This window comes from Hevea brasiliensis, chromosome 15 (genome assembly GCF_030052815.1).
Source record: "Hevea brasiliensis isolate MT/VB/25A 57/8 chromosome 15, ASM3005281v1, whole genome shotgun sequence".
NCBI classification, from domain to species: Eukaryota; Viridiplantae; Streptophyta; class Magnoliopsida; order Malpighiales; family Euphorbiaceae; genus Hevea; species Hevea brasiliensis.
In genome coordinates this window covers 67,424,285-67,438,966 of record NC_079507.1, presented here as the reverse complement: position 1 = coordinate 67,438,966, position 14,682 = coordinate 67,424,285, and the positions used below count along the sequence as shown (strand labels likewise).

The 14,682-nt window shown below is 30.4% G+C and overlaps 2 protein-coding genes across 2 annotated transcripts; one reads left to right on the top strand and one right to left on the bottom strand.

The window, feature by feature from the left end:
* Nucleotides 1-1,532: 1,532 nt before the first annotated feature.
* LOC110666839 (uncharacterized) lies at nt 1,533-5,663 on the bottom strand. The gene is made up of 3 exons (XM_021827477.2): nt 5,040-5,663; nt 4,133-4,261; nt 1,533-3,416 (listed from the first exon to the last, which is right to left on the bottom strand). Exons 1-3 carry the CDS (start codon nt 5,457-5,459, stop codon nt 1,848-1,850), a joined length of 2,118 nt encoding a protein of 705 aa, XP_021683169.2. The 5' UTR covers nt 5,460-5,663; the 3' UTR covers nt 1,533-1,847.
* Nucleotides 5,664-11,376: 5,713 nt separating this feature from the next.
* On the top strand, nt 11,377-11,736 carry LOC110666852 (uncharacterized). Its single transcript, XM_021827498.2, has one exon. It carries the CDS (start codon nt 11,377-11,379, stop codon nt 11,734-11,736), a length of 360 nt encoding a protein of 119 aa, XP_021683190.1.
* Nucleotides 11,737-14,682: the final 2,946 nt, after the last annotated feature.

Genomic DNA, 14,682 nt, shown 5'->3' with positions numbered 1-14,682 from the left:
TTTGGAAAATTTTCCAAAAAAATTATCAATTTTATGAAAAATAATTAACTAACAAATTATAAATATATGTTTTTTTAAAAAAAAATCATAAATTTTACTAAGAAATCTTAAATTAACGTTTCTTTTAAAATAAGTTTTATGTTTATATATATATGTATATATATTATAAACAAGTAGATATTACAGAAAAAAAAAACCAATAATAATTTATTATGATAACAACAAAAAAATATTTTATTTTATTTAAAATATTAATATTAATTTTGATATATGTATTTAATTTCTATTTCACTTAATTTAATTTATTAATTTTTCATATTTCTATATGAACTTGAATTTTATTTTACACAATATTCATATGTATACGAACTAGATTTAGTAAAATAATAATTTAAATTATTTGAAACTAATTTTATTTAATTAATTTGAAATATTATATTATAATTTATATAACCTTAACTCTCCAAAATATATTATAATTTAGATTTTTAAAAAATTTTGAGTAATTAAAAGGAACTTATCTCTTATTTAAAAAAAAGAAATTATCTCTTTTTTTAAAAAAAAAAAAAGAAATTATCTCTTTTTAAAAAAAAAAAAGAAATTTTCTTTTTTATAGTTTTAACATGTAAGATATTGAGTAATTTAATAAAATAAATGTTGAGTAATATTAAAGTTAGAGATTATAATTTAATTAAAGAAAAAGAGAAAGCTAACTTTTTTATTTATAAATTAAAAAAAAAGTCAAAGAAATTATCTTTTTTTTTTTAAATTAAATCTTGATAACTCTTATATATTATGTCAATGTTTTTTATATATAGATCCTATTTCAAACTAAAAATGTTAAACTTAATTTATTAAATAAAATTGATCATTAATTATTTTATTTTATAAAATATAATTATTACAAAATAAAAAAATAATATTATAAAATGATTTTTACATGATTTAAAAATACAAAATATTTTAAACATGATAATAATATTTTAAAATTAGGAGTAAATCATATATAGTAGTGGTAATTTTATATTATAATAATAAAGGACTAAATTTTATTGATTATTGAAAATAAAAATATTATAGTGATATTATATTATATGCAATATATTATATAAAATTATATATAAAGAAGTTAAATAATGAGTATGAACGCACAACGCACGTTTAGCAAAAACTAGTAATTAGGAAAAGCAAGAAATTGAAAAATATCCGTATAATAATTAATAACTCCTAATTGGGATTTCACATACTAATAAATCAGTAAATAATACCAAAATCCTATGATCTTAAACAAGAAAATCCTTTTAGGTTTAACTGAATAAAACTCTGCTAATCAAAAGAAATTGAATAATAATAATAATAATAATAATAATAATAAAAAAGAACTCAATTTAAGAAGACCCTTTTTCGCCTCTTAATTTATCTCCATTTTAAGTTCTCATAAAGGGTGGGTAAATCTTTGCCTTCACGAGGGTTTTTCTCTGTAGAAAGGTGAGAAGGCCAAGTACAAATATAATCGTAGTGTGGAAAGTATATCTTAGCTAACATAACAAGCACTCCCTAAAAGAGCAAGGCAAAATAATGGTCCCCCAGTACAAAGTAGTCAAAGAAGCATTCTGCATAAGCATAATACTTGCATGGGCAGAATCTCCTCTAAATGCATTTAGCAAAAAGCGTTACATGTATACCAAATGGGGCTTTTTAGTCCACGAAGCCCACGATGCATTTTTATCCTTTTGAGCATTTACAACAAGAAAATGGGTTACCGCTACCTGCACCATCTCACATGACACTACTTATTTCCATCTGGCTTTTCTCTGCAATTTTCATAATAATCACTACATCTACGTCTAGATCTTCTGTTTAAGAACATGGCGCAATTGCACTTTCTGGCTCTCCCTCCTTGCCTCCATAAGCTTTGCCTTCAAGCTGCTCTTATGTGTTCCACGCGGCCATTCAATGCAACCTTTCATTCCTCGACTTATGTGAGGGTTACCAGAGTCAGGTGAACTCCATTGCCCCACCAAATCTGGGCTCAGTCCACCTTTACCTGACACAATATCTGGAGACACAATGCCCCCATTAGATTTCCTTCCATTAGAAGTTCTGCCGTTCATACCATCTACTGAGATTATATTGTAGTTATCCCCGTTGTTCGGGCATGATCTCCAAAGCTTTGCAATGGATGAAACCTTCTTCAGCTGTCTTGTTGGCACAGAACAGAGTTCGCTGATTTCAGTAAGCGGGGTTTCATCAAATGCATTCTCTTCCCAATCTGTTCCACTCGCTGAGACGTTACTGTCCCGGCGATTCCTGTTAACAGATGGGATACTTCCTTCTGGGGAGTAACTTGAGCCCTGATCCTCGAGATGGCTCACGGTTTCCCACCCACTCTCGTCTTCTTCTATATCACCGTTCTGGTCAACAAATGCATCAGAATGCCTATGGCTGCCATCTTTGTTTATCAGATTCACTTCAGGACTCACAGTATGAATTTTTGCGGCATGGCTGGCAGGACTGTAGGCAACACATTGCTCAATCTCCCTCTCATTAGGATCACCAGAATTAAATTCTTCAAAAACAGAGAAAATATCGTCTGGGTTAGGCGGCTCATATGTGAAATCCTTTATGTCCTGAATATTCACAGAGGCAGCAGCATGTACAAGTGATTCTACTTCTCTCATTTCCTTCAAATCTGGTGCTGCACTTCTGGATCTTAGAAAATTTTCTAAATCTGCTACAAGCCTGTTCATCTGAGAATATTTCTCTTCAAGTAACACCTTTGCATCAACCAACTTCATTTGAACACGCTCTTCGCGCCATACCTCAGCCATCTGCAACATCTTCCTTTCTTCATTCACTTCCTCCTGCAGTTTCAGTGATTCCCTCTTTAATGCTTCAACTTCAGCCTTGTCCTCCCCAATTTCCTTAGCAAGCTCATCACATACTTCCTCAACCAATTCTCTGGCCTTTCTTTCTTTTTCATAATCCAGCATAAAGCGCTTTGCTGAAACCTTCGCTTCAGCCAGCTCATTAACCAATTTGGAATTTACAATTTCCAACCTTTGGCGATTTTTCCTTTCATGGTTCAAATCAGTTTTAATATCATCAATAAATACACGAATTTTCTCATGCTCTCTACTCCTCCATGCAGCCCTTTCTTCACTGACTTTCTTCAAAAAGTGCTCCAGTTTCTTTTTTGAGGACCGGCGCTCAGCCTCAAGCTCCTGAATGTGTGTTCGAGCATGCTCTAGTTCAGCTTCAAGTGCAGAAACCACTGATACAGCACTAACTTGCTGATCAAGTCGCTTCAGGTGGCCGTAACTCTGGCGCACCTCATCTAATGTTTCCAAGCATACAGGGTCCCACTTAGTTGCACCCTCCATTGCGGAGTTGGAAAACTGAAGTGAAGGTTCAAGCTAAAACAGAGGAGAGCAGGTGCAGAATTAGAATAAAAAACGTAAAAGTTACAGAGAACTACATACAAGTACAAAAAAAAAATGCACAATTAAATTCTATGGTTTCAAGATTTCATGGATAACAATAATTTATATATTATCCCTTTAATCTAGTGATTGATGATATTCCCCTTTGAATATAGACAAAATTGAGCAAACTTGTCAAAAGTTTATCCATGTTGAATGTAACGCTGAATTCATTTGATAAGCAACCAACCTTTTCTTCTATCTGAATTATATAGATTTTCCTATTTTGATATAAATTATATAGATTTTATTAATAATCCTTTTTGTCTAGATAAATGCTGAGTATGTAAATATATACGTGCATCAAAGATTACACAATTACTATGATATTGAAATTTCCAAGGTGGAAAAATGCTAAACAAACACTCTATTAACTTTGCATTCTAGTCTTCCATTGAGAATAAGATGCCTGATCGTGACAGAAAAATGACTTTGTTTATAACCTAGATGATCTTCTTTAAAAGAATTAAACAAATATCATCCAAATGAGACATGGAGTCCCGCATTTTTTGCAATACACATGCCACATAAGTGAGATGATCAAAAAGGTCTTGCATAGGTTCCGTCATTAGCATCAATCAATATTGTCGTTATCAAACAAGCCAATAACAGCTAACGATTCAGTTAAAGAACTTTGGGAACACACGTACCTTGCACAAGAATATTTTCTTCATACCAGAGACAGAACTCGGACGTTGTGATGGATCCTGTACTTCAGAACCATTAGCTTTCCCGCTGTGATGAGGTAAAAATGAGATGCCCACGTGACCACCACCAGGCTGCAGAGATAAACAACAAGACAAACTCAATTCCCCAAAATTGAAAAATCAAATGCTACCAAGCTTCAGGGATACCGACCATTCAATATCTAAAAAAAGATTGATTCTAGTAGTTCACAGTAAATACTCAAGGTTTCTGGAAGTCCTTCAAACAAGAGTTGAACAGGTAGCAGATATAAATAAATAAACTCCTAATATCATCCCAAGCTAAAATCTAACCAAACTCTGAAACGCCAAACACAATGAACAACCAGATTCTCTGATCGAAATTTAACCAGATGAATTGATATCCTTAACAAGTACCAAATATAGCAGATACGAATAAATAGATTCCTGCATATTTACAGTTGATTAAAGTAGTAAACAACTTCTTACGACCAACACCTTTCGATAGGAAAACATGGCCAATCTTAGAAAGGTTCCAAAATTATACATATATATCAAGAGCCATTAAACCAGTAGGATCTCATTTTCAAAATAATTTTTTACTCAACTTCAAAATGCAAGTAAACTTAAACTACAATTCTACAATGTTTCGCCTTATGGTGATTGTTTTTACAAAATAATTTTAGTCAACTTCAAGAACCAAACATATTAATCACACAATCTTAACATCTACCAGATCACATTCAATACGCGCTTAAATCAAGTAGTTGTTTACAGCAATAAAAACCACGAGCATTTACTCGAGTTCTTACAACTCCCAAACCCATAGATCCTTCCAAACAAAGAACAGCAAATGGAAAAACACATAAACATAAACTAATTAGAAAATCACCTGAAACCCTAATTGATCCCTCCTCCTCCTCTCACCGGTGCCAGCAGCCATAGTCTCCGGAAGCTGTAAGCGCCACAATCCAGCTGCCAGCTTCCTCGCAGACACCGCCCTCGTGATTTTCCGTCGACCTTTACGGGCACAAGTCTCGAGCTTCTCCTCCAGCTCATCTTCATGCTCTTCAACTCGAACATTTCTCTCTCTATCTTCAATCTTCCATTTGAGAAAAGGCGTCTCCGGTCGGCTCCGCCTCCCAAGGGGAGTTCCGGTTCTCTTGGAACGGGTAAGACTTGGATTCCGGGTCCTGCGTCGAGGCTTGAGAGAGGTTTTAAGATCTGGATGAGGCTGGGGGTTCTGAGCTTTGGAAGTAATATAGTTCCCCGGAAATGTCGCCGTGGAATGCGATTTCCCGGTAATCTTCATTTCTGTAGTTTGCGATCACCAGCCATTTAGCAAGCAGGAAAACAAAAGAAGAAACAAAACAGTAAGCTTTTATAGAGAGAAAGAAATAGAGAGGTTTTGTTTTCGCTCGCAGTGAAGTGTGTGCGCGCAATGAGGAAAGATACAGAGAGATAGAGAGGGGCGGTTGTCCACAGGGATTTTTGCTTGGGAAAACGACGCACACTGTAACAGATGGTAGAGATTTATTCATACAATACACGCAAACTATTAAAAAAAAAATTAATAACTGTTAAAATAATTAATATTATTAAATAAAATTTAAATTTTAATTAAAAAAATTAAAATTATATATTTTTTTATGATTAAATTTTTAAAATTTTTTAATATATATATAATTACAGGCAGACGTGCATTTGTTTAGAACCATGGAATTTTTTTTTTTTTTAACTGAAGATAGAATTTTAGAACCATGGAATTGAACATATAGTTTTTGTGCATGAAAAGCCATAAAGAATAATGAGTGCCACTCCACTACGTTTTGTTTTGTTTTGTTTGGTAACGAGGAAGTCATATATTGCCTTACGCGTAAATGACAACCTTACCTCATAATAATAAAGCAAGCACACAGCACACGTGTACACTCCAATTAGTCCACATTAACCTAAACCAAGATAAAATAGTATCATTCAACTTCGAGACTTGGATATCTCTATGAAGAGATATTACATATAAAATTCATTATACTTTGTCACTATACACAGAATATTTATTTTTATTTTCATTTTCATAATAATTTAGAGAGTACATTTAATAAACATTTATTTTTTTGGGTACTGAAAGGAATTTAAAGGGTGCAATGGACTTGCATGTAGATCTGGTTCCTTCTTCTTATCGTGGAACATGAGTGAAAGGTATCCGAGGAAAACCCACGTGGCAGTTGGTGGTAGAATCCCCATGAAATCCTATGTAATGAATTTTACAAAACGACAGAAATGTACCCACATGGCCATGGGGATGTGGCTAATTCACACAATTACATACTCTTAACTTTGTTTTGAGGGAGAGCCCAATTAATTTTTATAATAATAACCACTATTTCACAAATCCCATACTTACTAAATTAAAAATTATTATAGATAAACAAACCGGCAATTGTTTTTGCTGCTATTCATCTTCATATATGATTATTGATTAATTATTACCCTTTTCTTTATTGTTTTTTTAACTTGTGGGTGGTGGACTAGTAGAGGGAAGATTCCAAGCCACCCGATGCACAGACATGTTTTGTCCTGGTCATCACATGTGGGGCCTGGTTCAATTACCGAAACTAGAATGGGCCCTCCTTTTATTTTAGAGTGTGGGGCCTCTAAATGGACATGATTGGCGCAAACTTTTGATGGCTTGTTGAAATTGAGCATGGTGTTGGTGGAGGCGATCGACGGTCGGTTTGTGCTTTGGTGGTTTGTTTTGTTTGTCGTTTGAAAGGAGGTGTATTCTTCGATCGATAGTCTTTTATGCCAAACATTCATTCTCACCAAAGAGACGCAAATAATGCGAACTGGCTCCCCCCATACATACAATAATATAGAATTTTTGATACCGTAGCCTAAAATGGTGGCTATAAATGAGTAACCAATTAACAGACACAAATATCTGAATAAGGCTCGAGCTATTATACGTTGCTTGGATATTCATTCTAATAGGCTGAGTAATGATACTTGCTCACTGCATTTTCAATAACTCGAAACGTTCATCGAAAGATAAGAGGAGAACAATATTAATAACTATAATATATTTATATTTTATTATTTTAATAATTGAATTATTATAAAATAAATTTATCCTAAAAAAAACTTAGTTATCTTAATTTAATTTATATTTAATTTAATAATTAAAAATATATCACTTATTTAATAGATTCAAATTTTAGTGATACATATCTAACCCTTCATTAAAAAAAATAATAATAATTCGTATTCAATTGGCTCATAAATCAGAATGGGCGACCCACCCTAAACGACGGACAAAAACACGATAGTTATGACACATTAAAATAGCAACTAAAAGATACCAGAAAGCCTCCTTAAGTCCCATGATATGGCCCTTTCGAAGGCCACTTTATGTGGAGATAATAAATGATGAGAGGATAGCCCAACTTCGTTGACATGCCATTTCAATCACTTAAATACCAAACTGAGTGCAACCCACGTAAGCACAATAAAAGTAAAAAAGAGAAAATCTTGTAAGTTCCTTTGGAGTTAATTTGGCTGGCCTTTATGATGTACAGTAGTTAGAAATTGCATTTAATGATGTTCAACGCCAATTAATCAGTTTGGCCTCATTAAAAATGACGGATGCACGTATAGATATTATTATATTTTTTTTAGTATATAGTTGATTCATATTTAAATTAACTTTGCATCCATTTTTCATATTTATTTTATTACAGATACATGATGAGACTTAGAAAGAGTGGGCACTAACAATTAAGAATTAATTAAATCAGACCCAGGAAGCTTATGATCTGGTCCTGTGGCCCATGTAAGTTGCTAGACAACTTTCTTGTCAAATTCTCTGATCCTAAAATCGTTCCTGTGATAGATGACACAATTCAATAGTTATTATGAAAAGGATATATGTTGACTGTTTCTTGACATGCTTTGTCTTTAATAAGTTGCAGAAAAATTCTCTCAGGATCAGGACCACTGCTTCAATCTGTACCTAATTTCCTGTAAATATAGCTTAATTAACATTTAATCCATCTTAGAGTGCAAGAGCGTGCTTTGTATTGCTTTCCACACAATGGAATATGGGCTTTAAGATGAATCTTAAGCCCACTTCATCATGAAAGGCTGCTTCCCCTTTGTATACTGCTGGAATTCTATATTTTGCAATTATTGGAAAACTGTTGAATTGAATTCTTAAGCGGAACTGATTAAAAAAAATAATAATAAAGCCTTCAAATCGATATTATAAGTATAATAGACTTTGTATTGAAGATACTCGTATTGAACAATTAATAAGCCTAACTTAATAATCAAATTAACTTAATGTTGAAATCAACTTCATATTTGAAAGATATCCAAGATATCTAGATTTATTTTATTCTCAAGTCAATATAAATATTTAATTTAATAATATTAAAATTATTGTTAAGATTATAAATTTAAAATTTAAAATTTTAATTATAATCAAATCAATCAAAAAATATCATGCAATCATATAAATTAGTTTTATATTTGTGAAGTACCAATCCGGAATGAATAAATATTTTATTTTACTATAAAAGTTGCATAAAGTGTATACGAAAGAGTTTGACATGATATAAATAAACTGGAGTCAATTGGTCATCTCAAGAGCAGGGAGGAAAAAGATTACCAGACATGCTACTAGCTATTTATCATTTAAATAAATGATAAATAAATATCTAATATTCTTTAAATTTAATTTTAGATGTGTACATATTTAACCGCAGTTTTGAAAATGGTTTGGCTAGACCACTCAGCGGGCAAAATAGTAAACTGAGTCAGTAGAGTTAAAAATTTTATTTTGCTTAATTAAAAAAAAAATTATAAATAATAATAAATTATTTATTGAGAGGAGAAAAAAAATATTTTTAATATGTAATAATTATTATTATTTTCAAAATTCGTATTTAAGATAAAGAATTCAAAAAATTTAAATTTATTAAATATAATAACATTTTAAAAATTTTAGTAAGTAAACAAATTTTTATGGTCATATTGATTGATATAGGTAATTTATTTAGTATATATAGAGAATATTTAATAATAATAATAATAGTAATAATTAACCCGCTCACTTACACCTAAATCAGCCTTAAGTCCACTAGTTCCCAATTTCTTAATTTATTGAAAAAAAAGAAAAAGAAAAAGGTCAAAACGCACCAAAAGTAGGTGAAGCAAAATATATGCCGGCTGATTCAATTTTCACTGATGAACATTATGAAATTATAGAATAATCTTTAAAATTAGGAGTATTCGATTTTGGTTCGGTTCAAGATTTGATTAGGAATTGGAATCGAACTAAAATTTTGATAAGATTTCAGTTCGGTTCTTCATTATTTCAGTTCCAATTCGATATAGTTATCTGTTCTTTAATTTCGGTTCGGTTCAGTTTTTTACTCTTAAAATAATTTTATGTCATTATTTTTATAAAAAAATTATTACTAAATTAGCATTTAAGTTTTAAATTGGATTATTAATGTATAATATATCATATAATATATCTTTTAGCTATACCTAAAGTATATATATAATTTATGATTAAATATATTATATAATATAATAGTATAAGAACATTATATAATATACATTTTAATTATTTATTAATCATATAATAGTTAACTATAAGAGATAAATATAATTAAAAATTAATATATATATATATTAAAAGTATATAGTATATCTAAAAAAATATAAAAATATATGTATAAATTTAATTCTTAATTTGTTACAATTTTGATTCGATTTCGATACGATTTTAATTTGTTTCTTAGTGAATAATCAAAATTAAACTAAAGTATCAAAATAAATTCAATTCATTATGATTCTTATTAATTCGATATAATTTTTTAATTCGATTTAATTCTCTAAAAATTGTACACAGCCTATTAGAAATAATAAATTAATTAAGTTGGCTCCAAATTATGTTAATTAAGTTGTAATTTTTCAACATATATAATGATGAATATGATTCGTCAACTGTCACATAGTGGATAAGATTAATCGTAATTGGTATGACAACGATGATGCCAAGGCACGTAGCAGTAATAATAACAATGATAGGAAGAATCACGTGAGGCGCATGAAATTATATTGCTTAAGCTTGTTAAATACTTTTATTTAAAAAATTAAATGACGCCCTCATTTTTAATTATATTTCATTTAATATTATAATTTTATAAATATATAATTATAGAATTTTATGATTCTAAAAATGCAGATGATTATCGGTAATTGTCTATCTATTGAAATTAAAGTCGTCTTAATTAAAATAGCATAAGTTAATTTAATTTGATTTTGCTTATTATTATTATTATTATTATTATTATTCTGCCGACTTTAATAGTAAATATTGAACTTTTAAATTTTAAAAAAATATATAATGAAACATGTGGAAATTATATTAGTACCTTTATTAATAGCATATAATTTAAGCGTGAAATGCCAAAGTGTCAACGCTAATTTGCGTTCACACCTAATTTTACGTGAACGATTCCCTTTCCAACTCCGTTCACACTTGACCATCTACCTAATCAGGCTGGCTGGCTTGCTCGCACGCACGCTTTTTGTAGAAATGGGATTACAGAACCATCACAGGCATTTTTCTTATAAAAAAAAAAAAAAAAAACCATCACAGGCATTTACGGTTAATTATTTTATATATAGGGTATTAAAAAATATTTTTTTATAAAAAGTGAAACTTTTTTATAATATAAATGATAAATTTTTATGATTTTAAAATAAAAAAAAATAAATTTTACGTGATTATAAAAAATAATATATATACACACACAAAATACACTTAATCATTTCTCATTGTTTACGGTTCAAAAGGCAATTTCAACTTAACCATGATGGGTTAACACCTATTAATATATTATATGTATAATTATTAACAAGAAATTATTATAATATATATATATATACACACACACACATTCAAATGCAGACGATAATAACGACTCTTATTTTACGAAATCACCCTGCAAATTCTATCCAACGTTTGACCCTTTCTCTCTCTCTCTCTCTCTCCTCCTCCACCATTTCCAAGCACCTACATTTGTCTCCTTCTTTACATATACCCACCACCTCTCCACCTCCAAAACGTTGCTCTCCCTCTACACCTACACTAACCAACCAACCAACCAACACTAAAACAAAGCAGCAAAGCACCCATCAAAAAGGAGAAATATATGGGAAATTGTTTACGCCGCGAATCGTCCATGCAATGGGGCGGCGATGACTGGGGCTCACCAGTGCCGGACCGGTTTTTTTCTAGCAACGGAAGCAGCAGGCTTGACAATAAGATCATGAGTATAGAAGAGGAGGAGCTTCTTGGAGACGACAAACGCTTATTAACATCTTCAACTACATCAAGTACAGAAGTAAAGTTCAAGATTACAAAGAAACAGCTGGAGGAGCTGCTGAGCAGGGTTGACATGAAAGAATTATCAGTAGAACAAGTTTTGGCTCAGTTGATGAACGTCAGCTCGGAACGATATGAGTCCCATCAACGGTCGTGGAGGCCTAATCTGCAGAGTATTCCTGAGTGATATGAAGGGTGATGGTGATGATGATGAACAAGTTTTATGTGTGGAATCTCTCTGCCCCATTTTTCTTGTGGGACCTAGCAGCTTGTCTGTATATGGTTTTATTTTGCAGGGAAGATACATAGATCAAGAAAAATGGAGCTACAAAGGTTCTACAGGTTTTGTTGATTGTGTATATATAGTTTATAGTTCAAGGCTGAATCTTTTTCTTGTTGAAAGCATTTTGGATACTGTTAAGCTTTTTTATTTTCTTTTTTAATCAAAATGATGCAGGAGTTTAATTGAATCTCAAATCTTAATTTTTTTTTCACTTTAAAATAGACGTTTAATTTTTATTTAACTATTAACTAATAATCAATAATCAATTCAAGACAATTTGATGCACAATGATAGAATATGTTGTCGTGAATAATATTTGAATCTTGATATTTATCATTAAATAATAATTACATGTCATCTTTAACATTTTATTAGATTAAAAAGCTTCTTGGTTGTCTTCAAAACTAAAAATAAAAAAGGGGCATCGTTTAGCATAATTTCTTTCTAATGTTATCTGGGATTGATTTGTATAAACTCGGAAAACTGATACATGTGGCCGGATAATGAATGAACCAACTAGTAGTGGTGGCGAGATGAGGAGGTTTTGCAAATGCAATAAGTGCAAAGAGCAATACTTGAACATGTCATGTGCATATGTCGTTTTCATTCAACCACTAAAGAAAATTACATGTGTAAATATGTATATCAACTGGGTCATATATATCAAACCTGTATGGATCAGATTGGTTCAAACTTGAAACACTCACAGTCTACATATATATACATCTCCTAATTAATTTAATTGCATACTATTTAAAGAATAGAGATCGTTGTGCCAAGTCAACTAAAGATGACCAAAACTAAATAGAATTATTAAATAGGGTGCTACTAAAATGGTTCCAAAATGGTTGGCTGGCTATACTAATTAGAGACAGTAACTTGGACTTCTTCAAGGAAATGCAGCTGATCATGTAGATGTAGTCTTTATCTCAGCCATAGGTACGCATATATTGCTGTACTGCTTAACTTTGCCTAATTAATTCGAGGTTTATGTGAAAATACTAAATCTTTTATAATGGTATATATAGGATTATCCCAGCTATATTTTAATTCATATTTCCATATTATGAGTTAATATCGGATTATAGTTAATTTTACATTCCAATTTGCTCAAAATTGAAGGATTTGTGTGAAAAATAAAGGTTAATGAGAAAAATTAAAAGATATCGTTACTTTTTTATTATTGTTTGATTTGTCTATCTTGCTGTTTCTTTAGAATTGAATGAAATCCATAATTGCTTTTGGAAAAGTAGTTGATTTGAAATGCAGCTCTAAACCTAACAGAAGAAAAGAAAATTAATAATTGAAAGAAGGAATTTTCTCATGTCCAGACAAATTGGAGCTTGGTTTATCTGACTGCAATGAAGACTGGGGGAAAAATAAACACATATGAAGGGAGTAGCAGTACACTGTGTTGCAACTTGCAAGTGATGTTCCTAGCAATTTGCAGACAATTAATTGCCTTTATATTTATAAGACTGGACACTAAGAAGCAGCCACATTGTTTTTAATCGTCAAACTAAGGTTACACTTTTATGTATAGCAATTTTATTATAGCCACTAATCATGATAAGTTGTAAGTAGATAAATTTCATTGTAATCAATGACTAAAATTTATTTATAGTACATACAACATTGCATTAAATAATTTCTTTCATTGAACTATCTTAATTGGTCATGGGACAACAGTTATGCTAACTATACAAGTGTGAAGGGAAAATTTTAAAAATAAGATTAATTTGACAATGGTTGCAAGGAGGAATTAGAGCAGCTGCAAGACAGTCAAAAGGGGATGAGTTACCTTTGTTGACAAGGAACAAAAACCCTGCATGGAGATGGCGGCTTATCTTTTTAATTATCCATACAAAGACCACGTTTTCAAGACAGTACTACTACATCCACATGCTTTAATGCTCCTTTTGAAGTTATTTAGTTTCAGTCAGACAAACCCTACAACAACCATGCTGCAAGAATTTAAATTTTTTTTTTCCTCTTATGAGAAATTTCTTTTTAAATGTAGTTTAAATTAATATAAGATTACACCCTTAATTATTTGTTTGTTCTAATAATCAAATGATGCGTGCCTTTAATCCTTTTCAACCTTCAGTTTTTTAATGATGAAGCTTATCCTTGCGTATCCTTTCTTTATTTCCTCAATTGGGAATTAAAAAAGGTATCTCCTATAGGAATATTAATAATGGTCATATATTCTTCATTACCCTTCAACATTTAACGGTTATATGTATGTTGTTCATAGGGCATTAGTTTCGAGCATTATAATATTATTATATATATTTGTATACTTATTAATTTGACAATGAATGTATAATTCGAGTGGTTTTGCCATATCGTTAAGCTAAATTATTAGATTTAATTAAATCAAGTAGTTGGAGGTTCAATTTAGAAATTAAAGCAATTCAATTTGGTTTTAATATCCTTTTAATTAATTTTTTTAATTTTTTAAAATAAGTAAATGACCCATATATATATATATATATATATATTGCCATAAAGTTTTTTTAGAAAATTAAAGAAATAAAAAAAGCCAAGATTTTTTTAGAAAATTAAATTTGTCATTCATCTTATTAGATTTTTGTAAAATGATTCATTTTTCCGTAAATTGTTTAATTACAAAAACTTTATTAACTTAAAAAAATTTCCTCAAATATAAAAGCACATATACTATTTTTTAAAAAAATATAAGAGATAAATTATGTACAGTAAATTTTGTTAAAAAATTATAGAAACAAATTCAAATTTATTAAATATTATTTATTAGATTTTTAAAAAAATGTTGTGTTTCTTTACATGAAAAAAAATTTTCTTGTTAAGTTGGTAAAATTTTTATAA